The 17,247-nt window shown below is 43.2% G+C and overlaps 1 protein-coding gene across 3 annotated transcripts in view; it reads right to left on the bottom strand.

Moving 5' to 3' along the window:
* The window catches only part of LOC140466786 (dynein axonemal heavy chain 3-like), a 601,941-nt gene that overhangs the window by 411,459 nt on the left and 173,235 nt on the right, over nt 1–17,247 (bottom strand). For all 3 annotated transcript variants that reach the window (XM_072562421.1, XM_072562422.1, XM_072562423.1), the window contains 2 exons: nt 15,127–15,245; nt 9,248–9,452 (listed from right to left, as the gene is read on the bottom strand). In XM_072562421.1, coding sequence (XP_072418522.1) covers nt 9,248–9,452; nt 15,127–15,245 — 324 coding nt within the window. The remainder of the gene's footprint in view (nt 1–9,247; nt 9,453–15,126; nt 15,246–17,247) is intronic.

Genomic DNA, 17,247 nt, shown 5'->3' with positions numbered 1-17,247 from the left:
CACCACACCCATGGCAATTGATAACACAAATATCTCAGCAAGGCACCCAGCAATCTTTTCTCTCACTCCCCACAGAGTTCTAGGGTATACCTGATCAGGTCTTGGGGATTCATCCACCTTTATGTGTTTTAAGATCTCCAACACTTCCTCTTCTGTAATATGAACTCTTTTCAAGAGATCACTATTTATTTCCCCAAGTTTGCTACCTTCCATGTCCTTCTTCACAGTAAATACTGATGGCAAAATATAAATTTAGTATCTCACCCATCTCCTGTGGTTCCGCGCATAGCTGGCCACATTGAGCTTTAAGGGGCCCTCGTTTCTCCCTAGTTACTCTTTTGCCCTTAATCTATTTTTAAAATTTCTTTGGATTCTACTTACCTCTATTTGTCAAAGTTATCCTACGTCCCTTTATCTTCCTCTTGATCTTTCCTTTAAGTGCTCTCCTACTGCCATTACACCTCTCTAGGGATTCACTCAATCCCTGCTGTCAATACTTGATACATGCCGCCTTCTTTTTCTTGAGCAGATCATCAGGTCTCTAGTCATCCAGCATTCCCTACACCTACCAACCTTGCCCTTCACACTAACAGGAACATACTGTCTGTGAACTCTCATTATCTCTTTATTAAAGACCTCCTACTTCCCAACCATCCCTTTACATGCAAATAGCTTCCCCCCAGTCAAATTTTGAGGGTTCCTGTCTCATCCCATCAAAATTGGCCTTCTCCAATTTTAATTTTTGATCAGTTCTATTCTTTTCCATGACAAATTAAAAATTAATAGAATTAAGATCACTTGCCCCAAAGTCCTCTCAGACACCTCAGTCACTTGCCCTGCCTTATTTCTCAAGAGAAGGTCAAGTTTTGCTCCTTCTATAGTAGGCACATCCATATATTGAATAAGAAAGTTTTCTTGTACACACTTAACAAATTCCTTCTCATCCTTTAATACTATACAGGCCCAGTCTATGTTTGGAAAGTTAAAATCCCTAACCATTACAACCCTATTTTTCTTACAGAAATTGGAGATCTCCTTACATATTTGCTTCTCAATATAGGGTGTAGGTTTGCTCGCTGAGCTGTAGGTTTGATATCCAGACGTTTCATTACCTGGCTAGGTAACATCATCAGTGGTGACCTCCAAGTGAGGCGAAGCTGTTGTCTCCTGCTTTCTATTTATATGTTTCTCCTGGATGAGGTTCCTGGGGTTTGTGGTGATGTCATTTCCTGTTCGTTTTCTGAGGGGTTGATAGATGGCATCTAGATCTATTTTGTTTATGGCGTTGTGGTTGGAGTGCCAGGCCTCTAGGAATTCTGTGGCATGTCTTTGCTTAGCCTGTCCCAGGATAGATGTGTTTTCCCAGTCAAAATGGTGGATTTTTTTCATCCATGTGTAGGGCTGCGAGGGAGAGAGGGTCGTGTTGTTTTGTGGCTAGCTGGTGTTCATGTATCCTGGTGGCTAACTTTCTTCCTGTTTGTCCTACGTAGTGTTTGTGGCAGTCCTTGCATGGAATTTTGTAGATAACGTTGGTTTTGTCCATGGGTTGTACTGGGTCTTTTAAGTTTGTTAGTTTTTGTTTGAGAGTGTTGGTGGATTTGTGGGCTACTAGGATTCCAAGGGGTCTTAGTAGTCTGGCTGTCATTTCTGAAACTTCTTTGATATATGGTAAGGTGGTTAGGGTTTCTGGCTGTGTTTGGTCTGCTTGTCGTGGTTTGTTCTTGGGGAATCTGCGCACTGTATTTTTTGAGTATCCATTCTTCTTGAATACGTTGTACAGGTGGTTCTCCTCTGTTTTCCGAAGTTCGTCTGTGCTGCAGTGTGTGGTGGCTCGTTGGAATAGTGTTCTGATACAGCTCTGTTTGTATGTGTTGGGATGGTTGCTGGTGTAGTTAAGTATTTGGTCAGTGTTTATCGGTTTTCTGTATACGCAGGTTTGTAGTTCTCCGTTGTCCTTTCTTTCGACTGTGACGTCCAGGAATGCGAGTTTATTGTCGGTTTCTTCCCCCTTGGTGAACTTTATACCTGTGAGGGTGTTGTTAATGATGTTAAATGTCTCTTCTATCTTGTTTCGTTTTGTGATGACAAAGGTGTCATCTACGTAGCGGACCCAGATTTTTGGTTTGATAGTTGGTAGGGCTGTTTGTTCTAGTCTTTGCATTACTGCCTCTGCTATGAATCCTGATAGCGGAGATCCCATGGGTGTGCTGTTGGTTTGTTTGTAGACTATGTTGTTGAAGGTGAAGTGGGTGGTGAGGCACAGGTCCACTAGCTTCATGATGTTTTCGTTGGTTATGTGATTGATGGTGGTTGGTGTGTGTGTGATGGTCTCTTCTAAAAGTGTGGTTAGTGTTTCCTTTGCCAGGTCGATGTTGATGGAGGTGAACAGTGCTGTTACATCGAATGAGATCATTGCTTCATCTTCCTTTATTTTGGTGTTTTTGATGATTTTTAGGAATTCCTGGGTGGAGTGGATGGAGTGCTGTGACTCTTCTACTAGGTATTTCAGTCTTGCGTGTAGTTCTTTGGCCAGTCTGTAAATTGGTGTTATGGGTAGTGAGACTATGGGTCTGAGGGGGCTCCTGGTTTATAGATTTTTGGTAGTCCATAGAATTGTGGGGTGTTGTTCCCGTCGGGTTTCATTTCCTGGAATTCTGTCTTGTTTAATTGTCCAGAATTGTGTAATTCTCAATTTCCCGCTGACTATTCTTGCTAGTTACCATCACCTGATGAACCCGAGCAAATTTCCCCACAAGGATATTGATCACCTTCCAATTCAGGTGGAATTTATCCCTTTACTATAGGTCTGAAGAGATCCTAACAGTCTAAAAATGTAGATCCTTGTCCCCTGCACCAACCCTTCAGTCACAAATTTGATCCTCCTATTCCTCCTCTCACTAGCTCATTGTACTAGGAGTAATCCAGATATTATTACCCTCGAGGACTTACTTTTCAACTTCCTACCTGCTTTCCTATATTCTCTCTGCAGAATCTCATTCCTTGCTCTACCTATGTCCTTGGTGCCAACATGCAAACTGACCTAATATTTCTTTTATACATGGCGCACATTTACTTCAAGCACTCAGATAAAGTAACAACACTGAAAGATACATTGTACTTCTCGACATACTATGCAACTAAGTATAAAGCAAGGTTCAGGCTCCTTTCAGGACTGTAGTGATACTTCTCTGTGTACATTGTAAAAAATAATGATTTGGAGGTGTCAGTGTTGGACTGGTATATACAAAGTTAAAAATCACACAACACCAGATTATAGTCCAACAGGTTTATTTGGAAGCATCAGCTTTTGGAGCGCTGCTCCTTCATCATGTGAAGTATAAGATCGCAGGACACAGAATTTATAGCGATAGTTTACAGTGTGATGTAACTGAAATTATATATTGAAAAAAGACCTGGATTGCTTGTTAAGTGTTAACTCTCTCATCTTTTAGAATGGGCATGTTGGTTTCAATTCTTTCATATGTAAATTCCAGAACTTTCTTAAAGTTATATTCTCAGTTGGTGCCATGTCGGCCCAGATAATGCATTGAAAGTGTGAGTGCCCTGTGTGAGGCTGTCTGTGTCACAATGTCCAGACTGATTCTAATCTAAAAAAGGGATTTACAGAATCTTACATGGATTTGTGCAGTTTTTGACCAAAATAAAATGTAATTCTGCAAGTACAAATTCACCCCACAAACCTATATGTGTGTATGTATGTGTGTGCATGTGGGTGTGTGTGCAGGCACTATGAGTGTCTGTGAGAGGGTGCATGTGTGAATGTGGGAGTGCGTTTGTGAGCGTATGAGAGAGAGCTTGTGAATGAGAGAGTGTCTGTGTGATTATATGCGTCTGTAGGAGAGTGTGTGTGTCTATAGAAGTGCCTGTGTGCATGTATATGTGTATCTGTGTGTGTGTGTGTCTGTCTGTCTGTCTGTAGGAGTGTCTGTGTGTGTGAGTGTGTGTGTCTGTAGAAGTATCTGTGTGTATGCGTGTCTGTATGTGTCTGTCTGTCTTTGAGTGTGTGTCTGCCTCTGTGTGTGTGTGTCTGTCTGTCTGTCTGTGTCTGTGAGTGTGTGTGTGTGTCTGTCTGTGTCTGTGTGTATGTATCTGTGTATCTGTGTGTGTGTGTGTGTGTGTCTGTCTGTGAGTGTGTGTCTGCCTGTGTGTGTGTGTGTGTGTGTCTGAGAGTGTGTATGTGTCTGTCTGTGTCTGTGTGTATATTGCAGTGTGGTCTTCTGTAGTGTGACATGAACCCAAGATTCCAGTTGAGGCCATCCCCATGTGTACCAAACTATCAGCCTCTGCTCGCCCACTTTACGTTGCTGCCTGTCCTGAAGTCCATCTTGGAGGATGGTCACCCAAAGGTCCGAGGTTGAATGTCCTGACGGGGGGGGGGGGGGGGGGGAGCACTCCTGTCTGAGGACTGTCATGCGGTGCCCATTCATCCACTGCCGTAGCCTTTGCTCGGTTTCCCCAATATACCATGCCTCAGGGCATCCTTGCCTGCAGCGTATGAGGTAGACAACGTTGGCTGAGTCACATGAGTACCTGCCACATACATGGTGGGAGGTGTCCCCACGTGTAATGGTGGTATCCGTGTCAATACTCTGACATGTCTTGCAGCGCCTACCGTGACAGGGTTCTATGGTGTTGTCCAGAAAGCTGGTCTGTTTGCTGTGAACAATGAGCTGTTTGAGGTTTAGTGATTGGTTGTTTAAAGGCAAGACGTGGAGGTGTGGGGAAGGTCTTGGCAAGGTGCTCATCCTCATTGATCATGTGTTGCAGGCTGCGAAGAACATGACATAACTTTTTGGCTCCTGGGAAGTACTGGACAATGAAGGGTACCCTGTTGGTTGCAGCTGGTTGAGCAGCGCTCTGAAAACTAGTGCTTCCAAATAAACCTATAGGACTATAACCTGGTGTTCTGTGATTTTTAACTTTGTAAAATATAATGCAATTTTTCAGAAAATGTTATGAACAAACAAGGAGGTGAATATATCCATGTCCTTTTCACAAGATAGTTATATATGTTTATTAACTTTTAAGATGAACATGTTACAAAATAACGCTTTGAAATATGAAAGCAGATTTTGCATTGCCAAAGTATTGATTTGCACTTAACTTCTCTGTATTTGGTCTGGTTAATGAGGCTGTTAACCATTTGTAACAAAAGCTAATCTCCACTTAGAGTAATAAGTCCTGCCTGCCTGACTGTTCAGGGTTTCCAGAGTTATTTTGGTTTGAGTTCTAGTTGCAATAGTTGAGTGCTTGTAACAGTTTCCACTATTTTAATAATTGTTACTGAGGTAAGATAACTTTTTTCTTAGCAATGTCACTGCATGTATTACAAATTCCTCATAGAAGAAATAGCTAATTTGATCAAAATTTGCATGCAATTAAACATTTTCACCACTCAGTTGGATTATACCTGGTCTGCATCTTAACATGATTTCCCTCTTTATTGTGTAATCTTTAGTGTACTTACCCAGTCACCATTTATTAATGTCAGTTTTAACATTTGCAATTGATTACCAGCCTCTACAACTTACTCATAGTTTCAGACCTCCATTTAATGATAGGGCCCTGGGGAATGTTGTCAAAGACACCAGGGGGTGCAAGTGCATAGTTCCTTGAACGTGGAGTCACAGGTAGATAGGGTGGTACAGAAGGCATTTGGCTTTCTTGTCATCAGTGGGCAGTGCATTGAGTACAGGAATCGGGAAGTCATGTTGCACTGTACAAGACATTGATGAGGCCACTTTTGGAATACTGCGTACAATTCTGTTCGCCCTTCTATAGGAAAGATATTGTTAAACTTGAGTGAGTGCGGAAAAGATTTACAAGAATGTTGCCAGAACTGGAGGGTTTGAATTATAGGGAGAGGCTGAATAGACTGGGGTTGTTTTCCGTGGAGCATCGGAGGCTGAGGGGTGACGTTATAGAGGTTTATAAAATCGTGAGGGTGGATAGAGTGAATGGTCAAGGTCTTTTTCCTTAGGAGGGTGGGGGGGAGTGGGTGGGCGGGCTGGGAGTGGGGGGGTGTGGTGACCAAAACTAAAGGCATAGGTCTAAGGTGAGAGGGGAAAGATTTAAAAAGGGCCTGAGGGGCAACTTTTTCATGCAGAGGGTGTTGCGTGTATGGGACGAACTGCCAGAGGAAGTCGTGGAGAGAGACAGAAAACTGCAGATATGGAATCCAAAGGCAGGAGGCTGGGAGAACAAAGCAAGCCAGGCAGCACCAGGAAGTGCAGAAGTGTTTTGGGTTTGACCCTTCTTCAGGACTGGGAGTGGGGATGGGTGGAGCTGCAGATAAAGAGGGTGGAGGGGGCACGGTGGTGAAGTGGGGATAGCGAAATACAGGTAGAAGGTACAATGTGGTTGGTCGATGAGAGGAATGAATCTAGTTAGTGGGAGGAGTGGAAGGGGAGGGGATGGGGGAGGATCTAGGAAGGGAGTGGGGGAAGGGGAAGGAAGAGGGGTCATTTAGAGTTGGAGAACTCATTTTTAAGTCCTCTAGGCTGTAGATTGTCCAGGCAGAAGATGAGGTGTTGTTCCTCCAATTTGCAGTTTGATTCATTGTGACAATGGAGGAGGCTGAGGATGTTGACGTTGGAAAGGGAGTGGGAAGGGGAATTAAAATGGCGATGACTGGGAGGTCCAGTCGGCCCATGTGGCCCCTGTTGAGATGCTCGGTGAACCCTTCCATAAGTTTATGTTTGATCTCCCTGATCTGCAGAGGAAGTTGTGGAGACAGGTACAATTACAACATTTAAAAGGCATCTGGATAGATATCTTCCCAGGAGGATATGGGCCAAATGCTGGCAAACGGGACTTGGTCAGTTTGGGATGTCTGATTGGCACAGACAAGTTGGATCAAATGGTCTGTTTCGATGCTGTATAATTCTATGATAATCTTGTGTGTTAATACTGTTTGAACTGTTGTGCATTCACTCCTTGTTTTATGTTAACTCTATGTTTTGTGTTAACTCTCTAGTTTTTCATCAATTCTTTGTGGTATGTTAACTCTCTGTTTTCTATTAATTCTCTGAATTGAATTGAATCAACTTTATTGTCACATGTACTCAAATGCATACAGTGAAATGTTTACAGTGGCCGCATTACAACGCCATTTTAGGTTCAAAGTTACCTAGGTACAGTTACTTAAGATCAAATTCTTAGGAAACAAAAAAAATTTGAAAAGTGAAAAAAACGTCCAGCATTATAGGTCATAGGAATACATTAGAAAAATAAAGACGTAAAAAGTTCAGAATATCAGTTTTTTCTGACCCAATCCACGCTGCCACCTCGCCTCAAGGGAGACCTCCACTGCCTGTGCTGGACCCATCCACGTAGGACTCACCCCACTGTAGGCACTATCTCTTTGCCGCTAGGCCCATATCATTGACACTGCTGAACCCACACTCGCCATGCAATGAAAACTTTCTGGCTCCGTTGCCAGACCAGGCCGCCTCCAGGCTACAAGTCCCGTTTCAGCTACAGATGTTGCCTTGCTGCCATCTTGAGAAGTCTGCTAATTTTGTTAACACTCTGTCTTGTGTTACTCTGGTTTTAACACTCTTCTTGTTAACTCTCTGTCTTGTGTGAATTCTCTGTTCTGTGTTCACTGTCTGTTTTTTTGCTAATACTCTGTGTGTGGACTCTCTTGTATGGCAAGTCTCTTGAAATAACTCCATGAAGGCTGGTATCCTGTCACCAATTCACATTTATTTACACGCGCATAATACATGACAGGGATCCAACTAGCTCATAGTTAGCTCCTACAGTGAACAGAACTCATTACCCACCCTCCTGTTCTATTCTGTTGTCTAGGGCTCCCTGATTGGATCAGATTAACAGGTCCAATCAGGGAACTCATATTCTATAAGTCAATAGATGTGATGCTGGAAGAGCACAACAGGTCAGACAGCATCCAAGGAGCAGGAAAATCAATATTTTGAGCCAAAACTCTTCATCAGGACTGGGGAGGGGGAGGGGAGTCCAGAAGTAAATAGAGGGATGGGAGTGAGGGTGGGAGAAGAGTAGGTGGGATGGTCATAGGTGGATGCAGGTAGGGGGTTATTGTGATTGGTCAGTGGGAAGGATGGAGTGGACAGTTGAGTAGGAAGGTGGACAAGTTAGGCTAGGTCAGGGAGGCAAGGTGAAGAGGGAGGGCTGGACATGGGAAAAGGCTGGGGCTGGAGGAATTTTGAAGTTGAATGCAATACTGAGGCCATGAGACCGTAAACCCCCGAGGAAAAATATCAGGTATTGTTCCTCCAATTTATAATTAGCCTAACTCTGACAGTGGAGGCATCCGAGGATGGACATGTCACTAGAGGAGTGGGAGAGGGAAATAAAATAGATGGCAACCAGAAGGTTGGGTTGGTTAATGCATGCAGAGTGTAGATGTTCCGCGAACCAATCCCTGAGTCTGCATTTGGTGTCCTTGAGATAGAAGAGACCACATCAGGAGCATGAGATCGACCTGGCTGACCTCATTACTATCATTACATCTCTGTTATGTGTTAACTCTCTGTTGTGTGTTAACTCTCTGTTGTGTGTTAACTCTGTTGTGTGTTAACTCTCTGTTGTATATTAACTCTCTTTTTGTGCTAATTCTCTGTTATGTGCTAAATTTGTTTTGTTTTAACAGTTTTGTTTAATTCCGTTTTGTGTTAACTTTTATTTTAACACTCTTCCGTGCTTTTTGTTAACTCTGTTTTTCTTATTACTTTAAGTTGTCTGTTTTGTGTTAACATTCTGTTTTGTTTAACCCTCTGTTTTGTGTTAATTTTCTCGTGTGTTAACTATTCCGTGTTAACACTCTGTTGTGCATTAACTCTATTTTGTTTATTGTGTATTGTGAAACCATTTGGAACACACTCTCGGTAGCTCTATAACTACCATCCATGACCCTGCCTTCTTGACTATGTAAATCATCTGAGAGGAACAGCCCAGTAGAGGATTGGGAGAATCCCAGTAGAAATACAGGACCACGGTCTCACTCTGCCACGTAACTACCACAAAGTAGATAAGCAGGAGGCTGGGAGAACACAGCAAGCCAGGCAGCATCAGTAGGTGGAGAAGTTGACGTCTCGGGTGTAACCCTTCCTCATCTCCTGATGCTGCCTGTCTTGCTGTGTTCTCCCAGCCTCCTGCTTGTCAACCTTGGATACCAGCATCTGCAGTTTTTTTGTCTTTAACAGAACTACCACAAGACTGTCAAAACAACTAACACACTTACCTGATTTAACTCGGAGACATCGAGAAGCAACAAATTCAATGGGACATGGACTGGGAGAGAGGCAAGTTCCAAAGCCATTGTTCGGAGCTTCTCAATCTCATTGGTATATATTCTCAGGTTGAACTCTTTCTTGATTGTAGCTTCAATCTTATTTTCTGTTTCCAGGGACAATAAGCATTTGTATGGTTCATATATTGAGCAGTATCTATCAAAAGTGAGACAAAGGGGTTTTCAGAATCAAGAATTCACATTAATTTCTAATAATAATTGCTGTACACAATACTCCAAGAGCAGCCACGCCTGATTGTACAGCTGCTACATGACCTCATGTCTCTGAAACTCAATCCCTCTACCAATGCAATGGCTGAAAGAGCAGCTGTGCAGCTTAGAGGGAGCATTACAGATACCAGACTTCAGCCAACTCAATTCACTCTAGATAATGTCAAGAAACAGTGGGAAGCACTGGATAATGCAAAGGCAATGGGCCCTGACAACATTCTGTCAGGAGTAATGAAGACTTGTGCTCCAGAACCTGTTGCTCCAATAGCCATGCTATTTGATACAGTTACAACACTGGTATCTACCTGACATTGTGGAAAATTGTCCAGAAGTGTCCTTTACATAAAGGTTCATTCTAAGCTGCACGGCTGCTCATGCAGCTATTGCAGGTTTCTGTGCACTGGCAATCAGCATTGGCACACCAACTGTGGCCCTTACCATCAGTTTCAGAAATTTCTACAGATGCTCAGAGGCCACACCGCTGGATGTGCACATAGGAGGTATAGTTAGTAAGTTTGAAAATGGTACCAAAATTAGAGGTGTAGTGAACGGTCAAGAGGGTTACCTCAGAATACAACATGATCTTGATCAGATGGGCCAATAGGCTGAGGAATGACAAATGGATTTCAAATGTGAGGTGCTGCATTTTGGAAAGGCAAACCAGACAGGACTTATACACTTAATGGTAAGGTCCTAGGGAGTGTTGCTGAACAAAGAGACCTTGGAGTATAGGTTCATAGCTCCTTGAAAGTGGAGTTTCAGGTGGATAGGATAGTGAAGAAGGCGTTTGGTATGCTTCTCTTTATTGGTCAGAGCATTGAGTACAAGAGTTGGGAGGTCATCTTGCAGCTGATATTGGTTAGGCTACTTTTGGAATATTGTGTGCAATTTTGGTGTCCCTCCTACTGGAAGGATGTTGTGAACCTTACAGAGTTTTATAAAATCATGAGGGGTATGGATATGGTAAATACACAAGGTCCAGAACTAAAGGGCATAGTTTTAAGATGAGAGGGGAAAGATTTAAAAGGGACCTAAGGGGCACCTTTTTCACGCAAAGGATGGTGTATGTATGGAGATGAACTGCTAGAGGAAGTGGTGGAGGCTGGTACAATTACAACATTTAAAAGGCATCTGGATGGTTAGATGAATAAGAAGGATTTGGAGAGATATGGACCTAGTGCTGGCAAATGAAACTAGATTGGTTTTGAGTATCTGATCAGTATGGATGTGTTGGATTGAAAGGTCTGTTTCCGTGCTGTATATCCCTATGACTGTATGACTGTAAATCCAACTCAGCCAACCACCACCCCATCAGTCTCTTCTTGATCACCTGGAAAATGATGGAAGGGGTCATTAACATTGCTATGAAGCAAGACCTGCTCAGCAATAACCTGCTCAGTGATGTCCAGTTTGGGTTCAGCCTGAGTCACTCAGCTCCTGATCTCATTACAGCCTTGGTTCAAACATGAACAAAAGAGTTGAATTCCAGAGGTAAGGTGAGAGTGACAACCCCTAAAATCAAGAACACACTCGATCAAATGTGGCATCAAGGAGCCTAGCAAAACTGAAATCAATGGGCATTAGGGAGCAAAGTCTCTACCAGTTAGAGCCATACCTGGTTGTTGGAGGTCAGTCATCTCAGCTCCAGGGCATCTCTGCGGGAGTTCCTCAGGGTAGAGTCTGAGGCTCAACAATCTTCAGCTGCTTCATCAATGACCTTCCCTCAATTATAGGGTCAGGAGTAGGGATGTTCACTAATGATTGTATAGATCAGCAGCATGTGTGACTCTTCAGATATTGAAGTTCATGTTCGAATGTTACAAGATCTGGACACTACCCAAGTTTGGGCTGACAAGTGTCAAGTAACATTTGTGGCAAAGAAGTGTCAGGCAATGACCATCTCCAAAAAGAGAAAATCTAACTATTGGCCTTGGACACTAAATAGCATTACTACCTCTGAATCTTTCACCATTAACATCTTGAGGGTTACCATTGACCAGAAACTCAACTGGACTCAGCACATCAACACAGTGGCTACAAGAGCAGATCAGACGCTAGGAACACAGCAGTGAGTAACTCACTACCGCCTCCCCAAAGCGTGTCCACAAGGTACAAGTCAGGAGTGTGATGGACTACTCTTCACTTGCCTGGCTGACTGTATCTGCAACAACACTCAAGGAGTTTGACACCATCCAGGACAAAGCAGACCACTTGAATTGAACCACAGTCATAAACATTCACGTCCTCCACCACCAATGCTCAGTAGCAGTAATGTGTATCAACTACACGATGTATTGCAGTAACTCACAACAGCTCCTCACACTGCACTTTCCAAACCCACAACAACTTCCATGTAGAAGGACAAAAGTAGCAGATACATGGGAGCAGCATCACCTTCAAGTTCCCCTCCAAGCCACAATAATATAGTTAGGGGAACTCTCTCTGCAGCCAGGAAATTTCTTCTTTCAGAGGGTTGTGAGTCTTTGGAACTCCTTGCCTCAGAGAGCTGTGAGGGCAAAGCTCTTGTTTATATTTAAGGCTGAGATCGATAGATTATTGATAAGTTAAAGAATGAGAGTTGTAGGAGAAGAGCAGGAGTATCAGATCGGCCATGATCCTACTGCATAGCACAGCAGGCTCGAGGGGCAGAATGGTCTATGCCTGTTCCTATTTCTTATGATTTTATGGTCGAATCCAAAGCTAGAGTTTTAAATCTAAATAAAGGAAACGATGGAGGTGTAAAGGTCAGGTTGGCAATGGTGTATTGAAAAACTACATTTAAAGGCACAAAATTAATTAAAAGATCCTAATTCATAAATTTCCAATCTTTCAAAATCTTTGACAATCATTAACATCTGAAAGAACATATCTCCACATAAGAGGAAACTTACAGGGACAAAGTGTTCAGTTTGCAACTAATATTTATCACATCTTTAAAAATCCATTTAGACCGAACTTTTATTTAATTCATTCCTGGGATGTGGGTGTTGCTGGCGAGTCCAGCATTATTTCCCATCCCTAATTGCCCAGATGACAGGTAAGAGTCAACTACATTGCTGTAGTTGGAGGGCACATGTAGGCCAGACCAGGTAAGGATGGCAGTTTCCTTCCCGAAACGACATCAGTGAATCAGGTGAGTTTTATAAAAATCAACAATGGTTTCATAATCATCATTAAGTTGTTAATCCTGGCATGATGAGATTTGAAACCAGGCACCCAGGGAATTTTCTGGGTCTCTGGATTAATATTTTTGTAATCATACCACTAGGTCATCATCTTCTCAACCTGGACAAAGTCTGAACATTTTGTGGTGAGTTCAGTTTGTATGTAGGGACTGTACATCTGCATGAGTTTGAAAACGCAAATTTTTGATAATCATTAGAATCCCTACAGTATGGAAGCAGGCTGTTGGGCTCATCAAGCCCTCAGCGACTACTCAAAGAGCATCCCACCCAGATCTGACCTTCTCCCTGTAACCCTGCATCTCCCATGGCTAAACCACCTAGCATGCACATTTTTGGATTATGGGAGGTAACCCACGCAGACACGGGGAGAATGTGCAAACTCCACACAGACAGTTGCCCAAGGGTGGACCTGAACCCAGATCCCTGGTGCTGTGACTCAGCAGTGTTAACTACTGAGTCAACCATGATGGGGGCATTTGAGGGCAGCATGGTGGTTCAGTGATTAGCACTGCTATCTCACAATGCCAGGGACCCGGGTTAGAATCTAGCCTTGGATAACTGTCTGTGCGGAGTTTACACATTCTCCTGTGCCTGTGTGTTTCCTCCGGGTGCTCCGGTTTCCTCCCACAGTCCAAAGATATGCAGGTTAGATGAATTGGCCTTGTGTAGAGTAGGTGCATTAGTCAGGGGAAATGTAGAGTAGGAGGGTAGGGGAATGTGTCTGGGGGGTTCCTCTTCAGAGGGTCCTGTTGCCCCACAGTGAGTATCAATATTCTCACTGTTATACTTACTGCAAGATATTCACATTCATATTGGAAAAGAGCAATATTAGTAGAATATGGAGATACAGGTTCCTAGATTAGATGGGATTATGATTGAAAAAGAGGAGGTTGTAGCAATTTTGGAAGATCTGAAAATAGATAAGACCCCTGGGCCGAATGGGATTTATCCTCGGATTCTTTGGGAAATGAGGGAGGAGAGTGCAAAGCCTTTGCCTTTGATTTTTATGTCATCATTGTCAACAGGAGTAGTGCCAAAAGACTGGAGGATAGCAAATGTTTAAGAAGGGGAGTTGGAACAACGCTGGTAATTATAGACCCAGGAGCCTTCCTTTAGTTGTGGGTCAGGTGTTGGAAAAGGTTATAAGAGATAGGATTTATAATCATCTGGAAATGAATAATTTATTTAGGGACAATCAACACAGTTTTGTGAAGGGTAGGTCATGCCTAACTAACCTTACTGAGTTCTTCGAATAGGTGACAAAACAGGTGGATGGAGGTAAAGCGGTTGATGTGGTGTATATGGACCTGATAACTCTCCATTCTGACCCCACTTGTAAAGTAGCAGTGAGAGTGAGAGCAGATGGGCAGATGGTGGGTACGCTGATGGCATGGTTCCCTGTTTTTTCTTATTCATTTGTGGAAAGTGGGCATCACTATCTGGGCAGCATTATTGCCTATCCCTAGTTGCCCTTGAGAAGGTGGTGGTGAGCTGCCCTCTTGAACCACTGCAGTCCATGTGCTGTAGGGAGACCCATAGTGACGTTAGAATTGGGATTTCCAGGATTTTCAAGGAACACAGACATATTTCCAAAATGAGGTTGTACAGGAACATTGCCTAGACCTCTTCTGGAATACTGTGTGCATTTCTGGTCGCCCTGCTATAGGAAGAATATTATTAAATTAGAGATGGTTCAGAAAAGATTTACCAGGCTGTTACCTGGAGCGGAGGGTTTGAGTTATACAGAAAGGCTGGAGATGCTGGGAATTCTTCCACTGGAGCATAGGTGGTTGAGGGGTGACCTGAAAGAGGTTTATAAAATTATGTGGAGCAGAGATAAGGTGAATAGCAACTTTAGGGTTGGAGGAGTTCAAAACTATGGGGCATATTTTTAAGGTGAGAGGAGAACATTTTAACAAGGTTACACGGGGCAATTTTTTTAAACAGAGAGTGTGGAATGAACTGACAGAGGAAGTGGTGAATGCAGGGAAAGCATTTAAAAGACATTTGGATAAATACATGAATTGGAAAGGTTTCAAGGGATGTGAGCAAATGCAGGCAGGGACTAATTTACTTTGGGAACCTGGTTGGTGTGTGTTGTTGGACCGAAGGGTATATTTCCATGCTGTATGACTCTATAAGTTAGGATGGTGAGTGACGTGAATGAGAACTTGCAGATGGTGGTGTTCCCATGTATCTGCTGACCTTATCCTTCTCAATGAAAGTGGTCGTAAGCTTGGAAAGTGCTGTCTAAAGAACCTGGATGAAGTTTACGAGTTCACCCACCTGCCTTCCAACCTTGAACAGCCCGAGAAAAACTTACTTGTTCCTCCCAAATGTGTCACACTCCCCACATCTGCCAGGACGAGTATACTATCCCAAATCGTAATGTGATTGTTGTTAATGCACTCTTACCTGAGTGGACCATGACTGTTGTTTGTAACAACAGTCTGAAGTGTGGCTTTTGCACTCAGGACCATCTCCTCTTCATTTCGAACTGAGCTGATATATTTGATCTCCAGGTTATCTACAGCCTGCAGGACAAATAGACAAGCCAGTGATGCCAACCTTACCCATTGATTGGAAACACCAAAACAAACAGCATTCAGACCCAAGTCTCTTCTTTTTGTTGTTTTTTCATGTGTCTGTGCAGAAAAGCTAAAATAAAGAATTTGAGTTAGGTCATCTTTGTTTTAGTTGGAATTTGGAACACTAATATGGATTTATAGCCAACTGACAGTTTCACACAGACAGATAGAAAAGCTGAATTCTTTAAGTGAGTGTCTATTGAATGGGTTAACATCAACCCCATTAGGTTGAATGCTAGTGCTGATGTCAAGAAGAGGTCAGGGTGGGGCTTGAAAGTGATGACGTTGGTTTGGAGGCCAGCCTCTTAAGAATATCACTGAAGTTAGATGTTTTATCCAAAGCGGCCTGGGGTCTACCCATCCCAGGAAGCAGATAATTTTGGGAAACACATCCAATCAGTCCACAAACATGACCCTGACATACTTGCCATTTCAATAAGCCATCTTGCTGTCATGCTCGTGTTTCTATCCTGGGCCTACTGCAGTGTTCCAGATCAGCTCCACATTAGCTGGAGGTGCAGCATCTCATCAGGATTGAAAGTTCAGTTCATCAAAAACTTCAGAGCATGAACACTGTCTTCCTTTAACATTCTTTTTTTTTACCCAAGTGCCCGTCTGCATTTTGTTTCAGTCAAAACTGACATTTAGTCTGCTCTTCACACTTCCCCTGGACATATGCTTTTATCCCTTATCCACAACCTTTACTTTTTGTTCTGGGGCACCTTTGATCTCTAATCTCCCTAACCTACTAATCTTAACCCCTAACCATGACACTACACCTGACCCTAACCCTGACTCTGAACCTAATCCTGACGCTAACCCTGACTATTAAGTGGCAAATATTATGGAGGGTGGCAAATGTTATTCCCTTCTTCAAGAAAGGGAATAGGGATAACTCTGGGAATTACAGACCATTCAGTCTTATGTTGGTGGTGGGCAGATTATTGGCGAGGATTCTGAGAGAAAGGATTTATGATTACTTGGAAATAGTTTGAGTAGAAATAGGCTTGTCATGCCTCACAAGCCTTATTGAGTTATTTGAGGATGTGACAAGATACATTGATGAAGGTAGAGCAGTGGATGTGGTGTATGTGGACTCTAGCAAGGTGGTCAATAAGGTTCCCCAAGGTAGGCTGATTCAGAAAGTAAGGAGGTATGGGATACAGGGATTTGGCTGTCTGGATACAGAATTGGCTGACCCATAGAAGACAGAGTGTGGTGGTAAATGGAAAGTATTCAGCCTGGAGCTCAGTGATCAGTGGTACTCCGCAGGGATCTGTTCTGGAACCGCTGCTCTTTGCAACTTTTATAAATGACTTTGATGAGGAAGTGGAAGGGTGGGTTAGTAAGACTGCTGATGACACGAAGGTTGGTGGTGTGGTACATATTGCAGAGGGCTGTTGTAGGTTGCAACGGGACATTGACAGGATGCAGAACTGGGCTGAGAAGTGGCAGATGGAGTTCAACCTGGAAAAGCGTGAAGTGATTCATTTTGAAAGGTCAAAGTTGAATGCAGAATACAGGGTTAAAGGCAAGATTCTTGGTAGTGTGGAGGAACAGAGGGATCTTGGGGTCCACATCCATAGATCCCTCAAAGTTACCTAGTTCATAGAATCCCTACAGAGTGGAAACAGCCCATTTGGCCCAATATGTCCACACAGATTCTCCAAAAAATATCCCACCCAGGCCCATTCCCCTATCCTATTACCTTACATTTCCCATGACTAATGCACCTAATTTACACATCCGGGAACACTATGGGCAATTTAGCATGGCCAATTCATCTAGCCTGTACATCTTTGGACTGAGGGGGGAAACCCATGCAGACACGGAGAGAACTGTGCAAACTCTACAAAGACGGTCGCCTGAGGTTGGAATCAAACCCAAGTCCCTAGCACTGTGAAGCAGCAATGCTAACCATTGGGCCATCATGGCACTCTTGTAGATA

This window comes from Chiloscyllium punctatum, chromosome 44 (assembly GCF_047496795.1).
Source record: "Chiloscyllium punctatum isolate Juve2018m chromosome 44, sChiPun1.3, whole genome shotgun sequence".
Classification (NCBI taxonomy): domain Eukaryota; kingdom Metazoa; phylum Chordata; class Chondrichthyes; order Orectolobiformes; family Hemiscylliidae; genus Chiloscyllium; species Chiloscyllium punctatum.
Note: the sequence above shows the minus strand (reverse complement) of the source record. Positions and strands in the feature narration are given on the sequence as shown.